Here is a 27,480-nt window from a genome sequence, read left to right on the forward strand (position 1 = left end):
GTCTTTGCCGTAATGTATTTTGGGGTTTAAAAGCCACTGGGACGTTATGTTTAGAAAATAAACGTCTTAGTTTCTCTGATACTCCTTCAACATATGGAATGACCACTGGTCTGGGTTCCTGTTGGTTTTTCATGATGCATGCTTCAATACTTTTTATACCGGCATCTTTTAGGATGCTGATGTTGAAAGCTCTGTCTATTCAATGGGCACCAAGAATCTTCTGCAAACAGGTTTGGTAAAATCTCTTGATGTGGCGTCTGTAGGGAGTCCATGTCTCTGAAGTGTAGAGGATCGTCACACCTACAGCGCTGTATACCAGCAGCTTGGTTTGTTGGGTGATACTTCAATCTAGAAAATCTGACACTTAAGCTTCCCAAAGCCACTTGCTTCTTGCTCAGTGCAGTATTGGATTTCCTGATCAAGTGATACACCGGCTGATAAGATGCTACCTACATACTTAGACTCCAGAACCAATGAGATCCTGTTGTTGATGTTTGGATGATCAACTCTACCAGGACTAGGCTGAAGGACAGTCTTGGTTTGTGCGGTGCTAAGGTCTAGTCCCAACAGTTTGTACATGTTCTTTGGTAAGGGTTACCATTCTGAAATCACCAGCTAACTGCAGATCATTGGTTTTGCTTTAGTCTGCCCATTTTATCTGTTTTCTTTGTGTTCTTCTTTTTTCCCTTTCCTGTTCTGTCATAATCTGTCCTCTTGTCTGTATTTTTTGTGCTCATCCTTCTCTTTGTTCCTTTTTCTGTTCCTAGTGTTTTGCCTCCATCACGTGTTCTCTCAAAGTTACTACTCCCTCATTAAGTTCCAGTTTTCTTCACCTGTTGTTCCTCGCAGCTGTTGTTGTCAGTGTTGGTGTATTTAAGTCAGTGTGTTCTGTTGTCTGGTATCTGGTCATTTCGTCTTCTTTTTCAGGCCTTTCACTACGTCCTGGTTTTAGTCTTCCCCCATGACCTCTGGTTATTCATGTAAGTTTTTGCTGCAACGTCAGCCCTTTTGTTTGTTTTTCATTAAATACGTTTTCTTTACTCTTAGCCTGAGTTGTCTGAGTCCTCCCTGCATATTTGGGTTCAAAATACCAGATCCTTACAGGTTTGGGTAATTTTGGTGCATGCTTTTAGCTGTTGCGTCTTTAATCAGGTTGACTATGGAGGTAGTGCAAAGAGTGACGGGTTCTGGGACCGTGAGACAACCCTGCTTAACATCTATGGAGATCTTGAAAACTTATGTGGTGAAGACACAAAAGACTAACAACAAGCTTACAAATACTAGAGCTCTGATAAATAAAATGTAAGACAAGACAATCCATAAACAATTCATTGTTTATAGATTGTGCAAAAATTGAATAATCTATTGTTTTTTTCTGTTTTGGCATTTATTTTGTCATGTTTGCACATTGACAAGTATGAATGTGTTAATCTTAACAGGAACAAAACAAATATCACAGGACTTAGACATTTCTGGAAGTATCCCATTTAAATTTGAATATGTGGACTAGTCTTGGTGTATTTTCACTGGTCAGTCTAGTTTTTGTCAATAAATTGTTGAGTCAGTATAAATTCCAGCTTTCTCTAGAGTTATTGGATTATCTCTTGTGTTTAAGCAAATCCTGCTGACGTAGCTTTACCGTCTGTGTCCTCCCCCACAGAAACTCACCTCTAGTGACCGTCTGGTCTTCAATGGCCACCAACGAAGGTGTTGGACCTGGTGACGATTGGTTAAAGGGGCTCATAGATCCTTCAGGTAATGGCGGGTTGTAGTCCTCACATTGACCTTTGGACTGTGTGAATCCACAGAAGACCAACAGAAAGAATAAGAACTGCTCACATACGTTTGGATAAATTGGTCATCTCACCTCCTCGGGGCAGTTGTAATCCAACCACTCTTGTCTGTGTCGGTCAATACCGTCAGAGCATCTGAAACTCAGCGAGGACCAAATAAGACCAGAGGAATTCTTTCAGTTTTTATTTGACACGGATGGAGTTTTATCTCACCGTTGGAGGGTGTTGCACCAGCCACAGCCGCTCGTTAGGTTGGACGTCAGGCAGAGGTCACAGGAAGTGTGCTGAAGGCAAGCTGGAGGAGTCAGGCACACATTAGAAAGGTGAAAAATGTGGCAGGGCTGCCAGGTGTTTGTAATAATACTCACTGGGCAGAGGTGTGAACTCGAATGCAGACCCACTGACGATTTTTGTGGCGTCGATCTCGACACGATGATATTCGTAGATGGTTCGCCGCTTTGCAGCTTTAGCATGAAAATGAAGTATGAGTACATGTTTCGCCCTTGTTACCACTCAGGTTAACATACATAAAAGAATTATGCCGTTAGAACACAATCAAAGTCTTTGAGCCAGCAAAAGTAAAATGGAAGAGACAGATTTGGGCCTTGTATTGCAGTTTGGTCTTCGCTGCTTTTCGACTAGCTACTAGCATTTTAATCCAGTCATAATTAAAGTAATTCTCCTTACTGAGGTTGTTCAAAGAGTTTTCTACAGCGGGTAAGATATTATCAACAACATTTTTACAGGTTCTAATTAGGGATACACAATATTGGATTTTTGGCCAATATGTTAAAACTTATTTGGCTGATAACCAATATTTTTTGCTCTAGACCTACTTACTGAGACTACATAGTTTTCTCTGCTGTGGAATTAAAACACTACATTATTCTGAATGGTCTTCGTCAGTTTGGCTTGCTACCAAATGCAGATGCCAAAAATGGGACTGAAAATGATGTAACAATATATAAATATATAATTGTATAAAAAAACAGCACCTTTTTATATTGGTGAGTTATTCTGATGGAATGGCTGATGTCCAATATTTAACTTTATCGCTGATATCGATAATCTCATGCATCCCTAGCACTAATGCACATCAGCCATCATGTTCTCAAATAGATTTACGGCTGTCTTTGTTATTCAAGTTCAGCGTTCAACTGTAGTGTTTTAGTCATTTGTAACAGCTTTTTTTTACTATTATGTACAAACTTATTTATGAATTGGCTTCATTGTTTTTGTATGTTGTGTTTAAAATTCCTTCAACGTGCAACGCTTTGCGTGCCTGAATGGCTGCAGTGAAACATCGATAGACACGAACACTGTTTAGAGAAGCTCCACGCCAACTGTTAATAAAAGTAAATGCAAAAATGAACCATCAGTTTTTAAGAATAGTTTCTAAAAGAAATTGTAGGGTAAGAAGGCCATAGTCAGTGATGGTAACAAATATACACAAACGAGAAATGCAATTTAATTAGATGTTGATGAACTGGAAGTAGGCATGAATTTATCTAGAATGCGTCGCAAAATACTGACGTTGAGTGTGAGCGTTAATAAAGGTCAATAGAGCCCAATTTCAGAATGTCCAAACTATCCTTTAAGAACTGACCTGAGAGCTGTGAAGCAGGGATTAATGCCATGAAAGCGTCAGAAAGTCCTACTTTAACTGGATGCTCTGTGGAGTTCATTTTCTCCACCGGTACAGGGATCTAAAAGAGAAAAACAGAGTTTGATACTAACCAGTGGTGTAGGCTACGTGATACGTGAGCATACAGAGTATACTCACTAGAAAAGCTTAAGAATTGCAGTATACCCACTTAAAAGTGCCCAGTGATACATGACGTATCATTACGTTCGCTTATCCAGCGAATTATTGTATAATTAATACTTACTACTTAATACTTGAACATGTTTAGATACTGTTTTATAAATGTTATAACATGTTTGTTTCTACAAATCCAACTGTTGTACAATGTTTGTTGTACATTTATTCAAATATAAGCATCAGAGAAATTTGGAAATGTTCAATATGCTTAAAAATCAAAATAAATTGACAACTACATTGTACTAACCAGTGTACTTTGGTTTCTAAGCACAGTATACTGACCATCTGTGGTAAAGTTAGCTTTACGTTGGACAGTCGCGCTCCGTGGCTTCAGCAATGTCCAACGCAAAACTAACTTATCTTGGTATACCCACTACAAAAATGTAGATTACACCACTGGTGCTAACATTAACAAAGCTGACTTACAATTTGAAACCTAATGGAAATTTGTAACGATCAATACGGTGATTACCCTTAAGTAGGCAAACTTACATCTTTGTAGTTGAAAACAATGCTCCCATTGCCGTGCAGGGCTGCTTGAAAGGTGAAAGCTCCTTCGTCCTCTCGGTCCTTTAGTCGTACCTTGTCCCACTGCACCACAAACATTTTACCTGAGCAGAGCAGGACAGGTTAGACAAATAAAAAAAAGGAGCTTTCAAACACCACTAACCCCACTGAAAAACTCCTACATACCATTGTCCATGTACCTGACAGTTGAGTTTTTGGAGAAGCTGGGGTCAAAGTTGGCCATGAGCGGAGCGATGTACTGTGTTGCGGTCAACATCAGATGAGTGATCTCACCCATGAAGATAAAGCCTAATGATGGGGGCCGGAAGGAAGAATCACCATGAGAACTTTTCATGAAGCTACTATAAAATGACCATTTGCTGGCTTTGAGTTTTCAAACTTACCGCCGGTTGCTACAATTACTTGTCTCAAGTTGTGTCCATAAAAAGGGAAATCAAAAGAAAGTGCCACTCGCTGTGAAGAAAGGAAGAATTTAAACTTGCGTGAATGTAAAAACGGGACATTTGTGACTGCGCTCATCTCACCGCGGCCTGTCGGTGTGTGTTGGACAGTATGCCGTGGATTCTGACTTGACTTTTGTACCGGTGGTCCAGTTCGACCCACAAGCTTTCGATTTTTCTGTCTGTCGGCCCAAAGCTCTGCCAGTTGTAGTATTTCTGCGAGTCCTCCTGAGAAAAAGACACATTAGAGAAGGTTTTGAGTGCAATGACCTAAAGCAGTGGTTCCCAACCATGATCCTTGAGGAACACCATCTTGTATAATTGTTTCCCTGCTTTGACACACCTGATTTGAATGAATGGGTGATTAACAACTTAATTAATTAATAATTTCTGCAGAACTTGAGGACATAATTAATCACTGGATCAGGTGTGGTGGAGCAGAGAAACGACTAAAACATGCAGGATGGTGTTCCTCAAGGACCACGGTTGGTAACCCTAAAGGTTCAAGCTGAAGTGTTAGAAGAAAATGACTCAGATGTGTGTTGTGCTTGAATCGAGGCACAAACATTAAACCAAAGCTTGTTTAAAGACTCTGTTCAAACTGGTGTTACATTTTCTTGTCATTTTTAGTTTTTCGTTTGAGGAAATTCAAGAAATTTTTTTTTTACGTTTCATTCTTTATCATTGTTTGGAAGTTTGTTAGTCAGTGCTGAATATTTTGTTTTGTCTGCATTGTTAGCATAATATTGCATGTACCTGTGTTAAATTTGGAATGAAACTGGCAAAATGTAATCATTAGAAGTTTCACCACATCTCATTAAGTTTTGGTGTCAGTCCTGTTTAAAATGGCTGCCACAGCTAAGCCACCTTAACAAACATGAATATAGCTACAGCTCAGTTGTACAGATGTTGAGCTAAAGTTTGGTGTGGTAGTAGCTGAAAGTAATTTGCATCACATTCAAGCACTAGTCCTTTCATTTACCAAGTTTGAACAAAATGGCTCCATCTTCGTCCCTTTTCATAATAAGATGATCTTAATTCAAAACTTGTATACTTGACCTTCAATTAAACTGTGTTCTTTTTTTTAATTTCCTACTTTTTTAATATTTTGCACTGTTGCGTGCACATTGTAAAAACAGTTTTGTCTTGCTGACCTCATCAGTGTTTAATTGCGTGGCATCAATAATACGACTAAAAATGCAATTTTATATATTAGCCTAATTTTGATCAGAAAGTTTTGAAGTTGATCAACTAGCCAGTGGTTCTTATTGCTGTGTACTGTAAAAAGGTAAGAAAAATAAAATTATGTCCAATGAAAACTGAAAATTCTCAGCTTTTTTATTATTTTGTACTTTGTATGAAAAATTCTCAATTTTTTTTTACAAGAATGTTAATGTTCTAGTCCTGTCTGGTGGAAACTGATTTCAGACATTTCCACCTGAGGGAGCTGTTTGGTCATTTTACATAAGTCTTCCTATAGCTCTCCAGTTTTGATGGCTTTATTAATGGATGGTACACTGCAAGGTGACGGAGAGCAATGGTTGTGGTTCGGTGTTGGCTCAGAAAGTGGAGCAGTTAAAAGCAGAGCTCTCACGGCCTCTCCGGCTGCTCCACATACAGCTAATGACCCACTTCTTCCCTGTTTCCACTGCCTGACACCAGCCTGAGAAGGGTGTGGGAGGATTTCTAGTTGAGGAGTTATCAGGTGCTCACTGCTGACTGATTTATTAAAAACCCCGACTGGACAAAAGGTGGTGAGTCAGGGAAACTGGGATCAGACCATTCCCTATAAAACTAACAGCAGCAGGACTTCTTGTGATCTGGTCCAAGTGAGTCATCCACAGGCATCCATGTGCATGTACACTCGTGGACGGCGACGCTTGAACAAACAGTGTAAGTTGGCAGGTTGAGGACTTTGTCTGTTTTCAATTTAAAATGCACGGGAAGGGGAAAAGGGGGGTAGAAAACAGAGCAACACGGTTTATTTGGATTTAATTTTACTGAGGCTGGTTTTAAAAGGAAAACTGTGTGTGGGACACAAATAAAACCCCAGCAGACAAACACCGACTGAGAGAACTGAAATTGGCGCAGGACAGTAAATGACTTAAGCCAGTTTTTTTCCAAATGACTTGAAGTTTTCAGTTAAAACTCTATCCATCCATTATCTTCAGCTTGTTCCGAAGTCGGGTCGTGAGGCAGCAGCTTGACCAGGGAGGCCCAGATTTCTCTTTCCACAGCCACCTCTTCCAGCTCTTCTGGGAGGACTGCAAAGCGTTCCCAAGCCAACCAAGACATGTAGTCTCTCCAGCGTGCCCTGGGTCATCCCTGGGGCCTTCTCCCAGTTGGACATGCCCAAAGCACCTCCCTAGGGAGGTGCCCAGGAAGCATCCTTACCAGATGCCTGAACCACCTCAACTGGCTCCTCTCAATGTGGAGGAGCAAGTGGTTCTACTCCGAGTCTTTCCTGTAAAACTGAACTTCTCACCCTATCTCTAAGGGAGAGTCTAGTTACCCTGCAGAGGAAACTCATTTCAACCGCCTGTATCCGCGATCTCATTCTTTCGGTCACTACCCAGAGTTCATGGCCATAGGTGAGGGTAGGAACATAGACTGACCGGTAAACAGAGAGCTTCACCTTACTGCTCAGCTCCCTCTTCACTTCTACAGACCGATACAGAGTCCGCAGTACTGCAGACGCTACACCAATCCGTCTGTCAATCTCACGCTCCATTCTTCCCTCACTCATGACAAAACCCCGAGATACTTGACCTCCTCCTCCCTCTCGACCTGAAGAGAGCGATCCACCCTTTTCCGGTTGAGGACCATGGCCTCAGATTTGGAGGTGCTGATTTTCATCTCAGCCGCTTGACACTCTGCTGCGAACTGCTCCAGTGAGAGCTGAAGATCATGGCACGATGACGCCAACAGGACCACATCATCTGCAAAGAGCAGAGAGGCCACCGAACCGGAAATCCTCCGCCCGAGAAATTCTGTTCATAAAAGTTCTGAACAGAATCAGTGACAATGAGCAGCCCTGGTGGAGTCCAACTCCCACCCTGAAGGGGTCCGACATGCTGTACCGGCAATGCAAACCAGACTCTTGCACCACTTGTATAAAGACCGAACAGCTCGTAGCAACGGGTTGTTGAAACTAAAAAATGTCAACTAGCCATATCAATGCTACAGATTTATCTCAGGAATCTCCTAACACAAACTGGACACTTGACGTTTTGTTTTTAATTGAAATATCCATCCATCTTCTGATATACAGTAACGCTAACATAAAAAGGGTGTTTTTAACCATTGATTTGAACACTGATATACCAGTGGTTCCCAACCCTGGTCCTTGAGGAACACCACCCTTCATGTTTTGGTTGTTTCTCTGCTTTGACACACCTGGTTTGAATGAATTTGAATTAACAGGCTTTGACAGAACTGCAGGAAGTACTTGTAATAAAATCTCTGAATCAGGTGTGTTGGAGCAGGGAAACTACTACAACATGCAGGATGGCGTTCCTCAAGGACCAGGGTTGGGAACTGATTTAGACCATTTAAAAGAAATTGAGATGCATGTATGGTGTATAGGAATGTATTGCGATAAAATAGTGAAACCAGTTTTAAGAACTACCCTCCCTTGTCATGATCTGTGTTTTTATTTTATTTTAAGGGTTTTTGTGTCTTGTTTATTTCTAACAGTGTTCAGTTTCAGTATTTTATGGTGTTCCGTTTCTTCCATTGCCTCCTGTGTTTCCTGTCATCATCAGCCTGTTTGTTTTGTGGTAACATAAAGTTTTATTTTTTTTATTTGCCCTGCAAAGGCAGACGTGTTATCGAGTATTCTTGGTCAGTCCGTACGTCAGCTTTCTCTTGTTACGTCCATAACTTCTGATCCGCTCGAGATAATTTAATAAAACTTCATACACTTGTGCGTCATCACTAGACACCATTTAGGACAAACTTGTGATGTTTTGGCTACTAACATGTCATGTTGGGAGATTTAAATCCAACACGATGTAATGGAAAATGGCCGAACCGGAGGCGGGACGAGGAGAAAAGAGTTGATTGTTTAGCTTCTCACCACTATGCGGGTCATGTTGTCTGGAAGGGTGGTGACATCAACTCTTCCTCTGGCCTGTGTGGTTTCTCTGTGTTGCTGTTGGTTCTGCTGGTCTCTCCTGGCTCTGTGAAAACTGGCCTCTCCTCCAATGGACCTCAGAGCAGTCCCGCTCTGCGAATCTACAAGGAGATACGTGTTAGTGGAACTGAACTGAATCAACACACATGGACCCACGTCGAACAAGTTCTGCCTTTTATACCCTGCGGTCACATCTGCTCTTTATTAGTTACCAAGTTACCATAATGTGACTCATATTATGCTTCATCATATTCACAGAAAGCTAAACCTACATTTAGAGGTCTTGTAGCGAAACCTCAACTCAAACAAACATTCAGGACGGGGATTTTTTCTTTACCTCTATAAATCAAGGGGGGTAGGGTTGCCTGTTCGAAACCACTTTGCCTTTTGGAAACAACCAAATTAAAGAGAGCCACTGCAGGAGTGGCAGTGCAAAGGTTAAAGAAGGTGAGCCTGTGATTGTAAGGTCGCCGGTTCGACTTCCCGGACTAACATCAAAACGTAGATAGAAAAGGTGAAACGCCCACACCTGCCTCCACCCTCATTTGCCCCACTTTGGGCCCTTGAGCAAGGCCTTTAACCCCCACCATCTGCTCCCCCAGGCGCCCTAGATAGCAGCTCTCTGCTCCACACAGAGGGCTGTGGTAGCTCGGTGGTCTGTGGTTGCGTCAGGAAGGACATCAGGCGTAAAAACAATTGCAAATCTTTGTGCGAGTTAGTTCGCTGCGGTGACCCCTGAAGAAGGGAGCAGCCGAAAGAAGAAAAGACATCCACCGCAGCCAACTGACACAAACCCCAAAAATAATTCACAATATTTTACAGATATTGATGTAAATTTGGTGTGACTGTAGCTGAGAGTCATTCACAACACATGCTCTGAGGGCTAACAGATTCCCCAACTTGCACAATACTATATTTGAAATAATTAACTGTTCAAAGCCCATGCTCAATAATCCAGGTATAAAATCCAACAATGTTCAGTCAGGCCATCTGGACGGTTTCTTTTTTTTTTTTGTGCTGAGACGTTTCACCCTTCATCCAGAAGGCTTCATCAGTCTGAGGAACCACCAAACAGAACTGCTTCTCCCCCAACATCTTACTCAAAAGTGGAAAAAAATCAGTTATGGATGGTTAGCATGGAAGGCAAAACATCTCAGCACAAAAAAAAAAAGAAACCGTCCAGATGACTTGACTGAACATTGTTGGATTTTATACCTGGATTATTGAGCATGGACTTTGGTGTTTTGAACCAGTTTGACATGACTGTCGACGAGGGAGAGGGCGTGCACCAGAGGCCATCTTAGCACCAACATAACTGGTTTTTTTTTTTTCATTTTGGAGTCAGCTGTTGGAGGAGAAGCTGCTTTGTTTGGTGTTTCCTCAAACTGATGAAGCCTTCTGGATGGAGGGTGAAACGTCTCAGAACAAAAAGAAACCATCCAGATGACCTGACATAGTTGTTCGGTGCTAAGCTGAAAGGCGGCGGGTGACAAGCATTCATCTGAGGAACGCCAGATTTTAGGAAATCTCTGCATTTTGAACTTACAGAACTTGATGAGCTGCATTTTGGGGGAATGATCATACAAGTGGGTGTTTCTGGGACATCTGCAGAACAGATTGTAGTTCGATGTTTATAGTTTTTTTTTCCAAACTGATCTATGACTCACTGTTTTTGGACAGTTGCTGCAATATCAGCTGAAAACCCTGATTGTTTGACCGGGGGAGGATAAAATCCAGGCTGCTGTTATAATTTAATTTAAGCCAATTGCTAATTGTGAAAATAAGAGCAAATCTTGGGGGAGGAAATGATGAGAACCAGCTTGGAGTTCCCTCTCTCCCTTTTTAAAAAAAAAAAAAAAATCTGAACATTTAAACTTGTACATACTCCTTGTATCACGACCTGCTTTTAGTTTACTGCTTTGACTTGTTTGAAAGTGTTTGTTGTAAATAATCCAACAGAATCAACGAGCTTGCAGCAGTTTTTCGCCCTTTCCGATCCCAACTTGACAGTATACTTGTTTATACAAATCCACAGATAAAATAAATAGTTTTTCCAGTTTCTTGTGAAGAACTTTAGAGACAAAAAGCCCCGAGTCTAACACCCATCTGAGCCAATTCTTTCACCTGAGGTGACATTGGGGTTTGTACATCTTGACGTGGTTAATGCTTTTGCGGTTGACAGTGAAAATCTGCTGCTCTCGGTTGCTTTCTGCTCCAAAACCTCAAACCAGACAAGTGGAAGCACTCATTTTATCATGTTAGTGGCCATAATTCATCATCCATAATCTGCTTTCTCTGCACACTCAAATATAAATTGAAGTAAGGTCTCAACTCTTCATTATTTTTAATATGAATACTTTTCCTTTTCAATAAAAAATAACAACCAAAAAAAATCTAAATAGCACAGAAATTCCTGAAATGACTGTGTTGGACCAGCGGTGGGGGGGGGGGGGGGGGGTGGACATTATAATAATGATGTCAAAACATTAGGAAAAAATCATTGAGCATGATGCTTTGATTATCATTTAATGTCAGTGATGAACATTTCCAGCTCTTTGCCAAAATGTAGCAAAGACAGAGTCAAGACAAATCTGGCCAAACATAATAAATCCTTGTCCAAACAGCTTCGTTGTTGTTGTGGTTTCTGCTGCACGTTGATGCACAAAACAGCTGTAGACATGTGCAACGTCCTCTGCACTTTTAGGCTTTGTTCACATGGAATCACGTTTTTTCCTTTTCTAAACACATCCTTGTAAACAAGACAGAATTCCTAGAAATGTTCTCATCCACACTGAAATATCAAAAACGACCCAAAACGCTACAGTACCCATGTCAGGCCTGTGTGTGGCGCTGTAATGCTGCCAGGAAACTACACCAAAAACAGGAAACAAGACGTAAACACCTTGTGCCATAGGTAAGATTGGAAGCGTATCTATGCATGCACATATTTTTCTAAACGGTGTCATATGCTGTACACACATGCGTTTCAAGATGTTTTCAGTCGAGAGCACGCTCTTTTATAAATGTTATTTTTGTGTGGATGCAAGACTAAAAGCATAAAAAAGGTGTTTTTTTCACAACAGTCTTCATGTTATCTCCCTTGCTTATCTTTGCACACTTAACACAAAGTTCTTAAAACATTCTCATCTGTTTGTTAAAATAAAAATATTTATTTCCTCACCACTCACTGCTTGCACATAGATGGGAAGTGCAGCCACAGCAAAACTGTCCAAACCTTGTCGCTTATTTTAAAACATATCTCCATTGAGAGCGTGTGATTTTCATTCAACCTTTATTTATTCAGGTTAATCCCGTTAAGCCTCGGGGACTCATTTACAAGAGAGACCATTTGCAGTCGAGAAGCTGTTAAGTGTGACAGACAGGAATAAAATAATCTCATCAGAATTATGCAGATTTCTTTACAAGATTTTCAAGGATTAAGATTCTGCACTTCCAAACGACTAATGTTAACCAGTTATGTGTACAAACCAGTGTGTATTTGTGTGTGGGTTCATTGGTAACAAACGCTGACAAAGAGACTGTGGAGCTGTGAACACTTCTCTTGGGTCGACCGACCCAACGTTTGCTTTGAGCTGTTTTGTTAGGAGGTGACTTGTTGATTCTCCTTTAGATGTTGATTTGGCCTTTCCTCACTAATAACGCCCAAAGCACTACTACAATCCATCCATCATGATCAGCTTTTTGGTTCATGTAAAATTAAATTGGAGCGTTTTCATAAGACACACAAAGACAGCCTGTTAAACTCTCTTTCATACTAAGCCCTTTGGTTTACGTAGTGAGGATTGTAAACTGTTGCTGAGGTCCATCTACTGTATTTTTCGCCCTATAAGTCACATTTTTTTTTGCATAATTTACTCTGTGACTTATACCCCCAAGTGACGTATTTGTTCCCCGCCCCCCTCCGTACTTATAAACCAAATTTTGGCTGAGATATGACTGTTATCATTAATTCTGACTGAAAATATTGAACACTACCATTTTCAGCCACTAGATGGCACTCGAGTAGTATGGCATGCTGTTGTATCATGTAATGGGTAAAAGTGGCTATTAATGACAGAATCGGCTTGCCATAGCCTGCCACATTCGTCCAGCTCACCTGGAGCAAACGTCAAATCAGCTTCATTTTGCTGCCGGTGAAATGCAGCTAATTTGAACACAGAAGTGCATTTATTCAGTCAAAGTTCAACTGAGACACACCTTTATTATAATGTCGAGCAAACAAATAATTGTTTTAGGTGCTTATCTTGTTAAATTTCGAAGAAATGCACAGCGTTCCTCCTTCCTGATTTCCTCCCTCAGCCCGGAGCACCGAGGCAGCAAGTACTTTTGAAATGCAGCTGATTTGACCGTCAAAGAGCATTTATTAAGGAAAACTTAGATTGAGACACAATTTTACTATAATTTCAAGCAAACAAATAATTGTTTTTAAGTGTTAATCTTGTTAAATTCTTGTTAAAGTCCTCCCACGTTCCCGCAGGCAGCCAATCAATGTTTGGCACAACACCGGCCCACATTCCCGGGTTGTCAGCGGTGATCCATAATAAATGTGATGTATACAACGAAGCAACATATTCATGGACTTTCCCACTTTATTACACATATTTGGAGTGAAGCGACTTATAGGGCGGAGCAACGTGTACGCCGGAAAATACGGTACTTAAATTACGCTTTTGTTGCTGAGAACAGACTAAAATGAACTTTCAAAATACAAGAAGACAACATACCCAACATATCACATCCTTTTTTAATAAAAAATACAAGCTTAATGTTTATGAGGCTTTAAATGTTTCGGATCTACAACAATTAAAAACTTTCTCCACCAAAATGAGTAAATTTGTCCTTTCTCAAAAAAAAATATTGCTCACGTTGAGAGTGAAATTCACATTTTTATGGCCCGCACCACGAGTCCTGTCGTCTTTAGGCCCACAGCGTTTGGACACTCCTGCTCTAACTGATCGAGTTGCAAAAAGACAAAACAAACACAGTTTTACAAACGACACAAAACTTTCCAGAATCCAAGGGAAGGATGACCGAAGCTCGAGGGGAGACGTCGCTTGAAAACTTGGAGTTAATTCGTCTTATTAAGTCAACAACACTGTGCAAACTGTCCTCTACGGTTTTACCTAGAATATTTCGTAGCCAAATTAAGCAGACAAAACTGATGGAGTGTGATATTAAAATCTTCAGCTTCTCCAATTAAACATGATGTTTGAAGGCTTTAAATGAAATGACTCTCAGGTTTATGTTTTTTTTTTTAAGTTAGTGTCTGTTGTGTAATTCAAGCCTCCTGCGTGGGAGTCTGACTCATTCATGTTTAGAAAAGCTGCCTCTGCATTTTCCAGAATCTGCACGCTGATCCGATGAGTGCTCTTAAACCCATTTGTGAAATCAACATTTTAGATAAAATTTTTTTTTTTTGGTTGATTTCTCTTTTCTAAGCGTTTTTTCTGGCCCATTTGATGAGCTTAACTTAGTTTTTTCCAATGACATTGTAAAAATCGCTGTAGTTTCAACCATACGAGGTTCATTATTATGAATAATTTATGACTATATAATTCTTCAAAGTTCTGTCTCGAACTTTAAATTCTTACGTTTAAAGCGCTGGGGATTGACGGTATGTGTGAAAATGTCATCGTTGGACGAGGATGACCACAGAGAAGTTCAACTACTTTTAAATTAACAAGACCTCCAGCGTTACGTTAAAGCAATCGTCTCTCCTTGTAAAGAGACACGTTACGATCAGACGATAGCTCCGACGGTCTGAAGCCCATCTGCTGACTGGAATCAAACCAGCGACAAGATCATTTCCAAATGTAAATAAGAAACAGTTCAGTGTACGATCGTTCATCATTTCAATCAAACACTCAACTTGGAGCATGATTGATTTGCACATCTGAAAACTATATATTTATTTTTAGTTCCTTATCATTCCAGCTGCTCGTGTTTGGGCTTCAGTGTTGTGGTTACTGCAGTTAGGACGAGGAGACAAGTTGCTTCCACGTCGTGAGCTGCAAGGCGATCTTCTAAAACCCTAATTTAATTAATCCACCGCATTAAATTCCACCTGCAAACTGATATTGTGGTCTAAAAGTAACTGTTGCGATTCACCAATTTTTGATTATTGGCATTAACGCCAAAAAAAATCCACAAAGTTAATATTTTAAAGGAAGCAGCTGAGCTTATTTTCTTGTTGGTTGCTGCATTTAGACAAAACATATAGAGCAAAATCATGTTTTATTTTATAGAGATGCAGTTAATTCCTTTAGTACAACCCAGAAGCATCCCTTCATTTCCACCTTGTGCCCTAAACTCTAAACGTGTTGTGCATTTACTCCCAAAATCAGATTATTTTCAAGGGGAATAAGTTATTTTTATTGAAGGATCCTGTCCAGGTGAACAGACTGAAAGAACATTTAGCTTTTGTTTCACTTCAGGAATGTGGCTCTGCTTTTTGTTTTGTTCATCTTCCATGTCTATCCTTCATAATGTGGCCCACTGAGTTACTCACATGATTAGGAAAATGATGAATACATTAGTTTTAACAATGGAAAAATCTACATTTCTGCAAAACGACAGAGGCGGAGCAAGAGATCAGAGGATGGGACGAACGAATGCACTTCATGTCACGCTGCATACGGCTCAACGCGCTGTGTCCTACTTTGATGTGACTCCAAACACCCACCAGAAGGCAGCTGCTGCAGTGCAGGCACATCTGAGGAGGCTGATAAAATGGACACCGGTGCCACGGAGGTGACTCGAAACAGCGCTTTGTGATGATGCAACACAAGACTGCAGGATTAGACGTTTCATTCCCAGTTAGGTCCGTGCTCCTGGCGCAGAAAGTTCCTGTGATTGTGCAGATGTGTGTAAATAAAGCAGCACAATAAGAAAAGGCTTCAGATTTAGAGGAGTGTCAGATTTAATCTTCAAAGCAGACGCTTCAGATCGCACATTTCCAGCGACGTTACTCGCCTCGTCCCGTCCGTCGTCTTCGTCAGACTTTCTGGGCCCAGTTCAGATACACCAGGATGTTTTTATTTCCCAACCATTCCCTGTGCAGGGTCCATGTGCACATGTGTCTGCCAGACTTGGAGCTACTGAAGTCTTATCAACTCCAATCAAAGCACAGCTCCATCTCGGGTTTTCTTTTGCTTAGATATTCATCCAGGCCTGCATGCAAACGGTTAGACGAGGCTGGAGAGGATTCAAAGAATATAAAATCAGACCTTAGGCATTAAACATTTATAGTGACCTGTTAGGTAAATGTTGCTAAAGATACAATGATTATATAAAAGTGACAACTATCCTGTAATAATAAACGTGCTGCAGATGATTCTCCACTTCCGGTGTTCCCGCTCCTCTTGGTTTTCTCTTCCCCCGCTGTTGGACGCCTCCTCAGATGCTCGGTGATGATGATGTGTGTCACTCTGACCCAATTAGGAGCCTCATGCTCTGAAGCTTAAAAAAAAAGAAGCTTCTGCTGCATCTTGATCATACAAGACTCCTCATTAAAGTAAATCTCCCTCGGGTGTGTGATGGCCTCTCCAGACTTCATTCTCTTGTCCCATTTTGCCTCTTTGAAAGCCTCACGTAGAGGTTTACACTTTTATTTTGGGGTCTATTTTATACCTGCTTGAATGTTTGTACAGGATTTCATGCAAAGTGACAGGCCTGTTATCAAAACCGGGGGTGCATGAAGGGACTAAAATGAACAGGAATAATAATTTTTGCTATGTGATCATTGGCATTAGGTGTCCTACAGTTGACTTTTCACAACAGGTCAATATATTTAAAAGTAAGTAATGTTTGATCAGTTATAAAAGTTAGATATAAATGTTGATTAAGAGTTGAGATCAAAAACAACTGGCATGGGCAAAGTTCTCCTTGGTTTTCCAATATTTTCAGCCTGGACATGAATAAATAAACCATAATATTGTCTATAAGTTACACTTATGACACAAGAACAGCCCCTATACCGATAAACCTAACGCTGATCAGTGTTTAGGTTGGTACAAAATATCAAACTGGACCACACAAATGGCTGAACCCGAGGTTTCCCAGCAGAGCAGTGTCCAAAAAACCACACTGATCTCACCAACTACATGACACGTATGGATCTGGGCCTCCACTTGATGAAAAGGAAAATGGGATTTTTCAGTTCAGCTGGCATTTTCCAGCTCCCCTCAGGGCTGTGTGTTGAGCCCCCTCCTGTTCACTCTGCTCACATATGACTGCGCAACTCCCCATCCAGGCTGTCATATTGTAAAGTTTGCCGACAACACAACAGTGGTTTGATGTGGAACACCTGGAGAGCTGGTGGAGAAAGAACAACCTTCACATCAACGTGAAGAACGTGAAGGAGATGTGGATTTCAGAAGGAGCAAACACACTTGCACCCCAAAACAAAACAACAAAAGAAATCTAACCTCTCTCTCTCAAGCGTGTTTATCTGGAAATGACAGATACAGATTGGCCTAGTGGGCAATTATTATTATTATTGCAATTTTTTATTTTTTCTCTTTTTCTCTCCAGCTTTCTGGGGTCCCTGTAGTGCCCCTTGGCAGCCCCCACTTTGAAAAACACTGTTGTAGTTGACATAAAAGCTTGTAGTGTTTATAGTTCTAGAATTGCGCCGCTCAAGGTGCCTGCATGTTGGAGCAGCTCTGTTACGTTTTTGCTTTTGGAAACTTTAATTCTTCTTTTTCTGGATGTAAATCACTTTTTTTTTTAATGATTGTTTCCTCTGGTATCGGACGCTGTGCAGCTGGAAGGGTTTTTACTGAAACTTTTTTAGTTTTGGGCATATGTTATGATGCGTAACCATGACAGCAAGGCAGTTTTCTACGACTAACAGCAGCTGATTAATAATAATAATAATAATAATGTCATCACAATGTCAGCACTGTATGTTTCCATACAATGGCGAAATTAGTCTCTGCATTTAACCCATCCACCACCAGGTGGTGCAGTGGGCAGCTATTGAAAGCGCCCGGGGGACAACATCTCAAAAGTTCAAATAATATCTCAACTACAGCCCCAAATTCCAAATGAGTTGAAAAGGACGTTCTGTGAATGCATTCTCATCTACCTGCCAGCTGTGCTCAAGTGCCTGACCACTGAGATTATGGAATTAGCAGGAAACATGGCTCATGACAGCGGAGGGACAGGATCGTCCCTCGGTACCTAAAGTTGGCTGTCCGCAGTGACAAGGAGCTCGGCAGACTGCTGGGAGGTGTGGCCATTGCTCTGGGAGGAGTTCTGCCCGGTATTCGGGCGATCCTACAGCCCGGGGGAACAGAGAGACCAGCCGAATCTGGGTAGACGTATCGGACGGAATCTGCAGCCAGTTTCTTAGGATCAACTGTGGGATGGACCTTTACAAGAGATCCTTCCTGCCTACAGCCATCAGTATCTATAACATCTCTTAATGAAATGAGGATAACGAGTTACAACAACAAATAATTTTCCTTTGGGATTAATAAAGTATTTTTGAATTGAATTTGAATTGAATAAGTGACTGAGATCATCGTGATCTACTTAATTCAATTCAATTCAATTCAAAAATACTTTATTAATCCCAAAGGGAAAATATTTCTTGTTATAACTCGTTATCCTCATTTCATTAAGAGATGTTATAGATGCTGATGGCTGTAGACAGGAAGGATCTCTTGTAAAGGTCCATCCCACAGTGGATCCTAAGAAACTGGCTGCAGATGCCGCTCGATCCGTCCACTCAGACTCGGCTGACCTCTCGGTTTCCCCGGGCTGTAGAATCACCCGAATGCCGGGCAGAACTCCTCCCAGAGCAACGGTAACTCCTCCCAGCAGTCTGCCGAGCTCCTCATCGCTGCAGACAGCCAACTGTTTGTACCAAGGGACGATCCCGTTCTTCCACTGTCATGAGCCGTGTTTCCTGCTTATTCCAGGATCTCAGTTGACAGGCACTCAAGCACAGCCGGCAGGTAGATGAGAATGCATCCACAGAGCCTCTTTTTCAACTCATTTGAAATTTGGGGCTGTAGTTGAGATATTATTTGAGCTTTTGAGATGTTAATCAGCTGCTGTTGGTTGTAGAAACCGCCTTGTTGCCATGGTTATGCATCATAACAAATGTCCAAAACTAAAAAAGTTTCAGTAAAAATCCTTCCAGCTGCACAGCATCCGATACCAGAGGAAACAATCAACCAAAAAATGTGATTTACATCCAGAAAAAGAGGAATTAAAGTTTCCAAAAGCAAAATCTCAGAATGAAATTAACAGAGCTGCTCCAACATGCAGCCACCTTGAGCGGCGCAATAGCTGCTTAACCACTGAAATCTTGTCAGCAGAAAAACAACAACAACAAAAAATAAAACCAGGTAGTTTGCTTTAATACACCTTGTTTTAGTACCGTATTGTTAGGACTATAAAGCACCCTTAAAACCCTTTAATTTTCTCAAAAATTGACAGTGAACCTTGTAATCAGATGCGTCTTATGTATTCTGGTTGTGCGTACTGACCTCGAACCGATTTTGCGATAAACGATAATAGTTTGAAATTTGACAATAATTAGTAATTAAAAACAACAATAATTAGTAATTATTGTCAAATTTAAGAAGAAATGCTAATTTATTTTGCATATAGTACCTTTATTGACCACCTGATGGCAGTATAAGACTGTTTGAACCGAAGGATGGATAGTGAGGGAGCGAGCAGTGTGTCTCTTTAAGAAAAATGGGAGGGAGGCCCCTTGACGTGACATGAACTGACTCTCCTTCCTTGTTTTCGGTTCTGAAAATGGTGGACTCTCGGTGTGGTTTGAGCTCTTTAACATAGCATTTGTCACACATAGCTTTTAATAAAAATCAGTAAACAAGTTCTCAGCTTCTTTTTGCAGAAAAATACACAACTTTTTATACAAAAGCACGGGTTTCAACTGTGAATTTTGGAGCTTCGACAAGACAGAGGTTTTTTCCCGAGGTCGGCCTGTTAGCTTAGCTCGTAGCTTAGCATCTCTGCTTATAGCTGCTTTTAGTGAAGAGAGAAAACAAGAAGAGGAGAAACGATAAAGCCGATAAATGAAAACGAGGTTGATAATTTTCATTTATCATGCGATTAATTGATGTATTGTTTATTGTAAGACTACAGGCCTAGTGGAAGATTATGAATATAGTTCGTGTAGAAGACAAATCTTAAATAAATTTGGAGCCAAAACACTTTTGTCATTTTTCTGAAAATATTAGAGATAATAACTTGATGTCCTTTTCAAACTGCAGTGTGCAGTGCAGATGTCAGCGTTCAGCCTGAAGCAGTACCAACCCTCACAGTTTTCCAAATAAACTCCATATTGAATAAGCATTTCCACAGACAGATTCCAGCTCACAACTTGATACCGTTCCTGAAACGAAAACGTTTGAGAGCACGATCACACAGGTTTGTGCAACAGCCAGGTTCTGTTGGTTTTTTCTGAATCCCTGTTATTGGTAGACTGACCTAAATGTTGAGCAAATAAGTTAACTGGCACAAAACAGACGTGCAGGTAATCTTGGCTGCTCTGTCCTTTGGAGAAAACGGGATCATCTTTATGCAACTTTGCAGAAGTATTGTCTGTAAAAGAGATTTATCTCAGTTTAGTTGGTCATGAGGGAGTAAAAAATTGTTCCCGTGAATCAAATATCTAACGGCAATGAAACCTTTTAAGAGCATTTTGGATTTTTTATTTATTTAAAAGTGTAGTTTCGTCATATTCAAGGTTGAACCTTTGCATTCATGACATTAGAGCACGTGTCACTGAATCAGGAGGTGGTCCCAAGGATGCAAACTGACAAAAAGGAGCTTAAAACAAAATCAATCTTTTTTCTTGCAAAAACATCTGTCATGGCAGCAACAACTTACAAAGCTGGAGACGAGGCACAAGGAGGACCGGATGTGGCATGAAGAACTTGTGATGAAATGGAAAGAAACAGAACGATTATATTTGGGGTTGATGAGACGAGTGGCTGCAGCTGTGACGAATGAAACCAAGAATAGGGCATGGCTGGCTGACAGCAGAAACCAACTGAGGACAGCGGCTTCGGAGGTTATCAGTCCATTAAATGGACGTTATTAGTTGTTATCATCCCCATAGCGTTCAGACGGGTCCCTCCTACCTCCTAGTAAGTTTAAAGTTACGTTTCTATGGTTGATAATATGTATCGTGGCTCGCATGTTAAACCGGAAGCGTATTTTAGTTAGCTTTATAACCCTTTTCCTAAACCTAACCTTACACCTGACCCTAAACTTAAAGTCTAGACCCATGACACTTATCCACGTCCCTGTATTATCAGTGATGATAACGTACCTTTAAAACCTACTAGGAGGTAGAGGAGGGGCAGTGTGAACGCTACGTATGGGGATGATAACAACCAATAATGACCATTTAATGGATTATAACATCTGAAGTGGGTGCTGAGGAGAAGAGGTTGTTTGCACAGAGGAAACGCAAAGAACTAATAAAATGAAAACACAAGTAGCATCACTAAACACAAGACTGACATAACAAACACAATCATAACTCGCTTAGCCTGTAACTCTATAACTGATGTCATGGCTGATAAGGTACCAACTATTGACCGGACCATCCGTTTAACGTCACCAGGCACTAATATGAAGGAATCAAACTAAGGGGCAGCGTCTCAAACGTGGCCAAAGGCGAACCTGACAGCTGGTCCTATACGTTGGGCTGGATCTGTGGTCTCGGTGCTCTGGGCCGTCCTCTGCAGAGCTAGGCCCTTGATCAGAGGAACTGGGACCACAGGAGAGGCCAGAAAAACTGGAGCACCACTGATTGTCGGAGGAGGAACGGCAACGGAAGAACGGGGGCCGGCTAAAAATAATGCATCTCCAAGGAGGACAGAAATACATGCATGCACATTTACACACATACAGGCACGTGCACATACGAGACTGTACAGGTGTATAGAAAATGCACATTTTGGTTAAATTAAAGGACGATAAAACAAACAAACTAATTCTTAAGCAACTGGTGAACCTCAAGCATCCGTTTGAAGATCAGTTTCAGGCATTCTTTAAAAAAAAAAAAAAAAATTATTTTGTAAATTAAAGAGCATTTGGAGTGGAAAACCCAGACTTGCACACACATTTTTGATGCACTTCCTGTAACTGACAGACAGGAATGTAATGGACGATTTAGCGTCACACACAAACTTTGCACAAATACACACTTTTACAAACCAAACACAAAAAGTGCCAACAAATACTTTTCCTGCACGCCTGTTGTCTGAACTCAGGGGAAGGAATTCAAGGTTTTTCACCTGTTTCTGCAGGGTTAGGCAGGAATATGTTATTCTGGATTAGCTCTAAATTAATTTGGTTTTGGGATTAAAGCTGGCTTACCTTCGTGCTGATGAGCCCAGACTCTCCCCAGCTCAGCCTGGGAAAGACAGATGAGGAGAATTGCACAGAGCCCCATGTCGGGACACTTCTTCTTCCTCCTTCCCCTACTTTTATCACTCCTCTCTCCTTTATTTGTTCCCCCTCTTTGCTTTGCTTGAAGGAACGGGGTTGCCTCACTCCTCCTCTCCCCTACCTTCAGCTGCTGTTTCTTCTCCTCCACTCAGCTGCTTTTTCCTCGATTCAGTCAAGGTTTATTGTTATTCCCTCCTCCGCCTCTCTTCCTTGCGTACCCTGAGAGTCAGTCTTGTTGTGATTAATCCATGGCAGGAAAAGAGATGACAAACAGCTGAAGTGTTACAGAGAGAGGTCTCTCCTTTACCTCCACTTGTCTTATCTGTCTTATACTTTCTTCCCCTTGAAGTACTTTTTATCCTCTTCACTCCCACTTCTTGGAGGTGGTTCATTCGTTGGTGCTTTGACAACGTCCTCCAGGTTTCTGCATCACTTCACCTAAGAGGAAATGTTTATATAATTCCACATTTTTTTTTCCTCATCTTGAAAAAAGGCTGTCAGACTTGGGAGGAGCGTGTCTCCCCCACGTGGAAATATGCTGAACCATAACAAACTGGACCGATGGGAAGTTTACACATTGACAAGATAAACTGATAATTTTAGGGTTTTTCCTGACTTTCGTATACATTTTTCCTTGATAGAAACGTGTTTTGGTGTTAAAATAGTCTAGATATTTAAATTTTGTTTTTATAGAAAACAAAAAATAATTGACAGTAACAAAAGGGTGACAATCAGAGAGCAGATGGACCACAATAATATTAATAATTGCTGTTTTTTAAGCTAAATGGTTGAAAATGTACAGGGATAAATAGTCTGTACTTATATAGCACCTTTCTATCTTATTAAGACACTCAAAGCTCTTAACGCTGCAACGTGTGCCCTCATTTACCCATTCGTACAGCACTCTACTACCGTATTGTTTAGTGTATATGTCACTTTTTTTGCATAATTTATATGCCAAAGCAATGTTTTTATGAATTTTTTCCCATATCTATAAACCAATATTTGTATGAGATATGACCGTTTTCATTAATTCTGACTGAACATATTGAACACTACCTTTTTCAGCCGGTAGATGGCACTTGAGTTGTATGGCATGCCCTTGTGTCATTTAATAGGTAAAAAGTGGCTATTAATGACACAGTCAGCTTGCCATATCCTGCCACTTTCGTTCTGCTCACTTGGAGCAACCGTCAAATCAGCTGCATTTCGCCGCGTCGCCCAGGCGAAATGCAGCTGATTTGACCATTAAGGTGCATTTATTAAGGAAAAGTTAAACTGAGACACACCTTTACTATAAAGTCGAGCAAACAAATAATTGTTTTTAGGTGTTAATCTTGTTAAATTTTTATTATAGTCCTCCATGCACGGTCCCGTGTCCGTCATTTGGCAGCCAGTCGATTTGTGGCACGACACCGGCCCACATTTCCAGGTTGTCACAACTGACGCGTAACAAACGCGATGCGTCTGCGGTGATGCATAATAGATGCGACGTATACGGCGAAGCAATGTATTTATGTTTTTTTCCATTTTATTAGACATATTTGGACTAATGCGACTTCCTCTTGGCTCCTCGTGACTTTGTCGGGACCATTAACCTGAACACCAAGACTCAGCTTGAATCCAACTCTGGACTCCACCTTCTGCATCATCAGGACCTTATCTCTCCCTCTCCAACACGACCTGCAAAGCAAACAACCGTAAGAAAACTTCTACAAACAGTAATCTGCTAAACTGGGTAATCAGAAACCTCATACTCGCCTGCTCCCACAGCCGACCTCCTGATCCTCACTGTAAATAAAAACACTTGTTTTTGTATTCTGTGTATGAGTCTTTTCAGTCCGTCACTTTGGGGTCATTAAACCTACAATCATGACAAAAACTTATTAAATGAAAACCAAGACTGGCAACAAAGCTAAACTTGCAACTACCGTTATTTTCACTGTATAAGTCACAGTTTTTTGCATAAATTAGCACGCCTGCGAATTATACAGCGAAGCGACGTATTTGTTTTATTCCCCATATTTATAAACCAATTTTTGGCTGAGCTCTGATGATTTCATTCATTCTGACATGGAAAATATTGAACACTACCATTTTCAGCCACTAGAGGGCCTTCGAGTAATATAGCAAGCCAAGTGTCTCATTAATAGGTAAAAGTGGCTATTACTGAGACACTTGGCTTGCCATACAGGCCACCTTTGTCTCGCTTCAGAAGTCCTGGAGCAAACGTCAAATCATCTGCACTTTGCCGCGTCGCCCAGGCAAAATGCAGCTGATTTGACCATTAAAGTGCATTTATTAAGGAAAAGTTAAACTGAGACACACCTTTACTATAATGTCGAGAAAGAAATAATTGTTTTTAGGTGGTCATCTTGTTAAATTTTGAAGAAATGCACAGCGAGTCTTCCCTCTGCACGCTCCTGCTTCCGCGAATCGGCTTTTGAAATGCAGCTGATTTGACCGTCAAAGTGCATTCATTAAGTAAAAGTTCGACTGACACACAACTTTACTATAATTTAGAGCAAATTATTTTTTTTAAGCGTTAATCTGGTTAAATTCTTGTTAAAGTCCTCCCGTGCATGTGGCCGCCATTTGGCAGCCAATCAGTTTTTGGCACAACACCGGCCCACGTTTCCGGGTTGTCAGCGGTGACGCGTAATAGATGCAATATTAAATGCGACCTATACGGCGAAGCGACATATTTATGTTTTTTCCACTTTATTAGACATCGTTGGATTGATGCGATGTTTACGGCGGCAAGTACGTTACTCAAAGATGACACGGAGGAGGACCAGACACAGCATGAACAAAGCACAACGCTCAGCTGATGAGTGGCGTGAAACTGAAGGACGAGAAGATTGAAGACAGCTGAGCTTAATGGGACAGGGAGCAGGTGTAGACTGGCATGACTGGATTAAAAAGGGAAAGCTGACCATGAAAATCCATTGAAGGAAAGAGGCTGATTATCGCACGAAACACAGGCCATAGAGCAAACTGAACACAATCAAATACAGAAACGAAACAACACAAGAAATAAACAACCACAGAAAAAACATGGCTCACGACAGATTCTTCGATACCTCGTCAAACTTTAGCTCAGTCTCTGTAAACGTGTAGCCATTTTGTTAGCTAAGGTTAAGATCAGCCATCTTGAATTGAACTGACTCAAAAGTGAGGTATTTTACTAACGGGGAGACAGTTAAATAATTTGTTGGGGATCAGTCTCAGCTACTACCACACCAATTTTAGCTCCTGTAAAACTGTTTTATCAACACTCGTGTTTGCTAAAGTCACTTCGCTGCGGCGGCCATTTTGGCATTGGATCGTAGAAGAATAATCAAAGATTTTGCTGAAAGTTTTATTAAAAAATGAACAGTTCGTAAGATTTTTTTAAATAATAAGAGACAAACAAACATATTTCCCATCAAAACAAAATGACAAATGAATGCATTAGCGATGACAACTTGTTTATATCAACAAATCTTGTCCGAATAAACATTTGTTCCTGCAAACGAATCTGCCTCGGTTAAACATAAATGTGTTTATATTCTGAAAGTTTTGACTCTAATGTGACTTGTCTCAATTAAAAGACACATTTTTTGCCTTACAACCTTCTGTTTATACTTCGCGTTGCAAAGCGAACCCTTCTGGAGTTGAGCAAAAGCCAGAGTAACTAAAAGAATGAATAATGTTTGTCTTACTTGGGGTGACGTGTTGGATCTTTCACCTTGAGGGAAACTCTTAGAGAAGGTTCAATAAAAGTTTAAGCGACTTGAAGAACTGACCTGATGAGACCCTGATGCTTTGAGAAAACAACAAAGCTGTCAACGCTGTGGGAACTTCGGCGCTGTGGTTTTACTCTGAACAAAAAATAAAATCAGATGGTTTGGTTGGAAAACAGAGTCAGCAAAAGATCTCATAACAACGGGAGCAGCTAATATTGAAATCCCCTAAAAAAAACAACAAAAGACAATGATGTGAAGGAAAGAAAGAAATCCCCCAAATACTGATTCTGTATCGAGTACTTGGAGAACCGCTTGCAGTGATTGATGAGATTACTGAGCAGCAGTGACCCTTGTTCCACATTTTACTCAGGACATCTTCTTCTTTCACCCTTTAAAAAAATGACACGGAGACGAAACGGGGCTGCTTCTTATTATGAGTCAACGTCCTTCGTCTAGTTGGAAACAAAACCATACTTAAGATTTAAACACAGATCAAACATCTGATTCTGACACTAAAACAAAAGTTATCCATGGTTTGTTGATGTTTTTTTTCTTCCAATACTAAGTTCTTGGAAACGGATTAAAAATAAATAAATGTGCAGAAGTGGTATTATTATTATCTAATCAAACAAATCCATTTGTGCACACCTAAAATGTATCATGCATCTAGCCTGCAGGTGGCGCTGTTTTTCTGCTTCAACTTCCAAAGCAACACCTTAATGAAGGCAGTATTGAGGGTGTTGTTTCAGTCGGTTGTGGTGAAGAGTCGAGTCAAAAGGAGAAGCTCTGGATTTACTGGTCTGTCCACGTTCTAACCCGAGCGGATCATGACTGGAAGATTGAAATCCAGGAGACAAGTGGTCAATGAGCGTTCTTCATGGGGTTCAGCCTTAGAGACAGGGTGAGGAGCTCCATCATCCGAGGGGAGCTTGGCGTAGAGCCGCTGCTCCTCTGGATTGAAATGAGTCAGTTGTAGTGATCTGATTATGCCTCCTGAACGCCTCCCTTTGGAGGTTTTCAGGGCCCTGGGACAAACTCAAAGGTCCCACAAAAGCAGCTGGGGAGCATCCCAAGAGAGAGGGATGTCTGGATTTCTGCTGCCTCTGTGATGCGACCACCGTTAGGCGGTTCAAGATGAAGCTTCAACTTTCTGATTCACTTCTGGTGTCAAATTAAAAGACAAGTCGTGCTGAGTTTTGTGAAATTTTCCTCCTGTTTTCATTGTTTAGCACAGGGGTCTGCAACCTTTATGATCGAAAGAGCCATTTCTGCCCCTTCGCTCACTAAATTAAATGTGCCCAGAGCCGTAAAACCTGCTACAATTGTCGTTTTCAACTGGTGGCCCATGGGCCACTTTAAGTTTTTAGAGGGGGCTTTTCTGGCCAGTAGACGTTAAATTATAAAACTAAAAACATCTAATGATTTTTAACATTTATTGATATTTTGTACATTTTGAGACAAAAGAAAATACTGGATTCCATCCATCCATCCATCCATCCATCCATCCATCCATCCATCCATCCATCCATCCATCCATCCATCCATCCATCCATCCATCCATCATCCA

The 27,480-nt window shown here is 40.9% G+C and overlaps 1 protein-coding gene across 1 annotated transcript in view; it reads right to left on the minus strand.

Annotated features, from left to right (window-relative positions):
- Positions 1-22,212, minus strand: part of LOC119423817 (plexin domain-containing protein 1-like) — a 23,800-nt gene extending 1,588 nt beyond the window's left edge. Inside the window, exons 1-11 of the mRNA XM_037691229.1 lie at positions 22,114-22,212; positions 8,662-8,819; positions 4,668-4,811; positions 4,527-4,596; positions 4,309-4,431; positions 4,108-4,226; positions 3,400-3,499; positions 2,162-2,257; positions 2,007-2,088; positions 1,868-1,928; positions 1,669-1,792 (exon numbers count right to left, since the gene is read on the minus strand). Of these exons, the coding sequence (XP_037547157.1) occupies positions 1,669-1,792; positions 1,868-1,928; positions 2,007-2,088; positions 2,162-2,257; positions 3,400-3,499; positions 4,108-4,226; positions 4,309-4,431; positions 4,527-4,596; positions 4,668-4,811; positions 8,662-8,819; positions 22,114-22,189 (1,153 nt within the window). The 5' untranslated portion in view covers positions 22,190-22,212. The remainder of the gene's footprint in view (positions 1-1,668; positions 1,793-1,867; positions 1,929-2,006; positions 2,089-2,161; positions 2,258-3,399; positions 3,500-4,107; positions 4,227-4,308; positions 4,432-4,526; positions 4,597-4,667; positions 4,812-8,661; positions 8,820-22,113) is intronic.
- Positions 22,213-27,480: the final 5,268 nt, after the last annotated feature.

The sequence above is a fragment of the Nematolebias whitei genome, chromosome 17, assembly GCF_014905685.2.
Source record: "Nematolebias whitei isolate Nwh7 chromosome 17, NemWhi1, whole genome shotgun sequence".
In the NCBI taxonomy this organism is placed as follows: Eukaryota; Metazoa; Chordata; class Actinopteri; order Cyprinodontiformes; family Rivulidae; genus Nematolebias; species Nematolebias whitei.